The sequence below is a fragment of the Epinephelus moara genome, chromosome 2 (genome assembly GCF_006386435.1).
Source record: "Epinephelus moara isolate mb chromosome 2, YSFRI_EMoa_1.0, whole genome shotgun sequence".
In the NCBI taxonomy this organism is placed as follows: Eukaryota; Metazoa; Chordata; class Actinopteri; order Perciformes; family Serranidae; genus Epinephelus; species Epinephelus moara.
Window position 1 is genome coordinate 1,634,475 of NC_065507.1, and position 4,391 is coordinate 1,638,865.

The following is a 4,391-nucleotide window of genomic DNA, read 5'->3' on the forward strand; positions in this document are numbered from 1 at the left end:
CTTCTGTTCTCCAGGAGCAAAAACTCAAATGTGTTTAAGTCGACTTGTTTAAATCACAATCAGGTTTATCGCCCAGCAGGTTGTCACTGCTAGCACTTAACAGCTAAGAATGTCCACAAATAGTAAAAACAATGAGGTGCAGGAGCTCCTTACCCTCCGAGCAGAGGACGAGATCAAGCGGCATATAACAGGGACGGTAAATGATTGTTATTGTTTATGAAGTGCTGCCGACTGGTCCTGTGTAAAAATGCAAAGGCGGTGTAAAGAAGGGACTTGGTAGCAGCTCTCTAACGACATCTCTGTGTACATGCTGGGGGATTTTTTTTTAAATTTGGCACAAATGTCCACTTGACCTCAACAATGATGTGATTAGATATTGGTGGTCTTCAGTCAAAGGTCAAGGTCAATGTGATCCTACATCTGTCTCATTTTTGTGAACATGATACCTGTTATCTCATGAACGATGACTTAATTGATAAGAATTTGGTGGTCGAAGGTCAGAGGTCAGTGTGACCTCACAAAACATGTTTCTGGCCTTTCTACAAACTCCTGCTTTCAACAGTCTAATTTATTGTCTCCACTTTGTGTCTTAACAGGTAAAGGTCACGTGATGTCAGGATGCCTGGATCCCCAGCCACTTCAGAGCACCACCCCAACACCGAGGGACAGGAAGTGAGGGACATGGAGCTGTTTCTGGATCTGTCAGAGTCTCCTTTTCTTTCCACCTCGTCTGCAGCTTCGGAGCAGCAAGGGGACGGCAGCTGGAGCCAAGACGGAGACCTGCAGGGATGTGGACAGTGAGTGTCCCGCATATGTGTATCATGAGAGCTTAGTAGTGGAATCCAAGGGTTTCACAAATATTAGATTTATCAACCAAAGAGTACTAACATTGTTTGCAGCCAGAGGCATCCTGTCTCTAATGTAATGGCGGTTCTTGGAGGTTGAGGGTTTACTGTCTATGTTCTAAGGTTTCTTACATCTGGAACACAACCTGGTAGATCTGGTTTAACTTTGGCACTCTATGGAGTCACCCCCGCTGCCACCACAAGACCATTTATAACCTCCATGTCTTTGTGTCTCACATTCCAGCAGCCTGTGTCTTTCTTGCTGTTTGACTTCCTCTGTGTTTCCAGATTAGAGAGGAAGTGGGTGCTCTGGCACGAGTTCATGAAAGAACACGCCCACCTGGACACTTGGCTTCGACTGGCCGAGCAGGCTGTCAGTTCCCCCAACTCCGCCCACGTTACCTGCATCACTGCCAAGGAAGAACTGAGGAAGTTTGAGGTGAGTAGAAATGAAACACAAATTACTGTAGAGTGGCAAATTCCAGGAACACTGGAGGTGGAATCTTTCCATGGGAAAAGATTTTTGCTCAGGCTGTATTTACTATCCCTACTCTCATTTTTCAGTTTTCACATCCTTGATTCCTTTCCTTGCCCTCTCTCCTCATGTTTTAATCCCTCCCATCCGATGTGAGCGGAGGAGTCAAGGCAACAGGCATTTAATATAATGAGACATCTGGGCTTCGAAGCAGTGTCAGTTAAATATGACATGAAACACAGCTGCATTATTTCCTGTGTGTCACATCATGAATGCAGGAGAGACTTGTGCATCCTCACTCTTCTCTCATTGACATGCTTTTTAGGAATTGAGACATCCGTAAGCATCCCACTGTGAATGATGTCCAGGTCACAGGCAGGAGGACGGAGGAGACGAGGAGGCACAAAATGGACAAATGAGAGACAAAATGCACAATAAACACAGCTGAGTCAGGACCACATTAGTCAAAGAAAAATTATTTCCATTTACAGTATTGTCTCTGCCTTTACTAGGCCTACGCAGAAAGCCTAAGGTGGAGAGAGCACACCTCTCCGCCCTTTCATGCGCAAACAAGGAAAGCCTGAGGCAGAGAGAGCAAACCTCCCTGCCCTTCCATGTGCCTACATGCAGAGCCAAAGGCAGGGAGAGCAGCAGCAAAGACCCCCTCCCCTGGTACAGAAAGTGAAGAGATGTCAGAGTGAGGGAGCTGCCTTGGTCAGGCGCCCCGAGCAGTTGGGCCCAGGAGGTGAACTGGCACCTCTCTAGCTACCAGTCCACGCTCCATATTTGGTCCAGATGGGGACTTGAACAGGCGACCCTCCAGGTCCCAACCCAAGTCCCTATCGACTGAGCTACTGCCGCTACTGCTTCTTAAGGATTAGTGTCACTTACAGTAACGAGTATAGCTGCCGTCAACTTGAGTCATTTTTGAGTTATCTTCACTTTGTTTCCACCGCGGCCGCTCGGCTGTTCACCGGTTACCGTATTGCGTCAGTGTGTGTGTGTGTATGTGGAGGAGTTCAGCGCCGGCACAAAAGAACCGATACTGTTAGAGCATATCAATACTACGGTCTTTGATAATTTAGCCCCGGTGCTAATTTAGTACCGGGTGTCGGTACCCATCCTTAATCAAAACACAAACGAAGTGAAGCCTATAGGAATGAAATAAAGTTTGCAGACACACTGACACGGAACTGCGGAAGGCTGTGTGTGCGTTCCACCGATCAGCGTTCTTCGGCACACTGCCCCGCCCCTTAAGAATTCTGGGTAATCTGAAAAGTCCTACTCCCTTACTAGGTACTTTTTCTAGGGTAAATTTGGGGTTGAGGGAAAGTTTTTTCCCTGGGTAATTTCGGTGGAAACGCACAGAGGTTTTTCAAAACCCCGGGTAAATGAGAAAAGTTCCTGCAGTGGAAAAGGGGCTATTGATAAATCAGACACAACATGAAAAGGAGGAGCTGGGGTGGAGGCAGGTTGCAAAGCGGCTTGCAGAGGAAGCAGCAACAGTAGGCAGGCCAGAGCAGTTTAAATAGGGCGCCCTGAATGAGATTTGACAATTGGTTGCATAGAAAGGAATCATGTGATCTTAAATTGTGGATGAGTTTAGCTTCTCTTTGAAAACTTTTGCAAAATTTTCCACAGAAAATTTAAAAACTAAGAGTGAGTTCATATTTGAACCCAAACTTCAGTTAATGAAGGGATTAAATGGGAACTTTATTTCTCATCAGATTAAATATGGAGTCTTTTTACTCAGTAACGTAAAAAAAAAAAAAAAAAAAATCTGCTTACTAAGTTTTCATTTCAGAGCCTTATTTCTTACTAAATTTGATCTCTCCACAGTTACTTTTCATCTTAGGTTGTCCTGCATTTTATTTTATTTTTTTATTTATTGGTCATTTATTAAATCTCCTCTGAGCTGCACATCATTGTCATAATCAAAGTATGTGTGCGTCTTAGATCCATATATTTGTCTCGAGGCTCTACAATCTGGATAGCTCACATGCCTCGGTGAAAGAAAAACTGGGGTTAAAACAAAGTTCGGCTAAGTTCAGGTGCAGGTTAAAGACATAATCCAGGTAGAGCGTAAATATCGCTCAGCGCCTGGTCGTAAAGCTGAGGCAGTCAGTATTTATGTGTAAATCCCGTCGTTTTACAACCTTTAAATCACAAAGTTTGAGTGTGCAGCCGAGCAGTGCGTCCATCCCTGCTGACTGAAAAGCTGTAGATTCTCCTTGTTTGTCCAAATTAAATTCTGCTGTCAGGTTGGTCACTTCTGGGAAATGTGATCCACAGCAAACCTCCTCTGCAGCTCCAACACACAGTGAGGCAGCTGCTTTTATGTATCAGTCACTTTCTGTTGTTCCAGTGGAGGAGAAGGCAGGAGAATGATCAAGCACAGAATTCCCCGTTTCATGTATCTGCACTTTAAATTAAACACCAGTATAAGGAAACTTACTGAAGGTTCAAAGTCTTGTTATTATCGGTTACATAATTTGATGGTTGAATTTTCATGTGCCGCTGATTACGAGGCCCAAAGATTTGAAAATGTGGAGTGTAAGTTACAAATTTAACAATTCACAATATATATGACTCTATCAGATTTTAATGTTTGAAAATAAACATAATTTTGATTTTACTAAAGCAGCTTCAGGCTCTTTTCTAAAAATGTTCATTTGAAAGCAGATAGCAGAGTCAAGTCGTCTGCATAATGCAGGACTTTAATGTCTGATTTGTACAGAGTGAGACTAGAGCTGCAATGATTAGTTGATTAGTCATTCGACACACAATCAATCTGCAATTACACTCACCGGCCACTTTATTAGGTTCAACTGCTCGCAAACGTTAATAGCTAATCAGGCAATCAGGTGGCAGCAACTCAATGCATTTAGTCATGTAGACATGGTGAAGACGAGCTGCTGAAGTTCAAACGGAGCATCAGAATGATGAAGAAAGGTGATTGAAGTGACTTTGAACGTGGCATGGTTGTTGGTGCCAGACGGGCCGCTCTGAGTATTTACTGGGATTTTCAGCACAACCATCTCTAGGGTTTACAGAGGATGGTCCCAAAAAGA

At 44.0% G+C, this 4,391-nt stretch overlaps 1 protein-coding gene across 2 annotated transcripts in view; it reads left to right on the top strand.

Moving 5' to 3' along the window:
- Positions 1-601: 601 nt before the first annotated feature.
- The window catches only part of si:ch211-137a8.2 (uncharacterized protein LOC777613 homolog), a 24,161-nt gene continuing 20,371 nt past the window's right edge, over positions 602-4,391 (top strand). For both annotated transcript variants that reach the window (XM_050065566.1, XM_050065574.1), the window contains exons 1-2: positions 602-797; positions 1,134-1,284. In XM_050065566.1, coding sequence (XP_049921523.1) covers positions 619-797; positions 1,134-1,284 — 330 coding nt within the window. In that variant the 5' untranslated portion in view covers positions 602-618. The remainder of the gene's footprint in view (positions 798-1,133; positions 1,285-4,391) is intronic.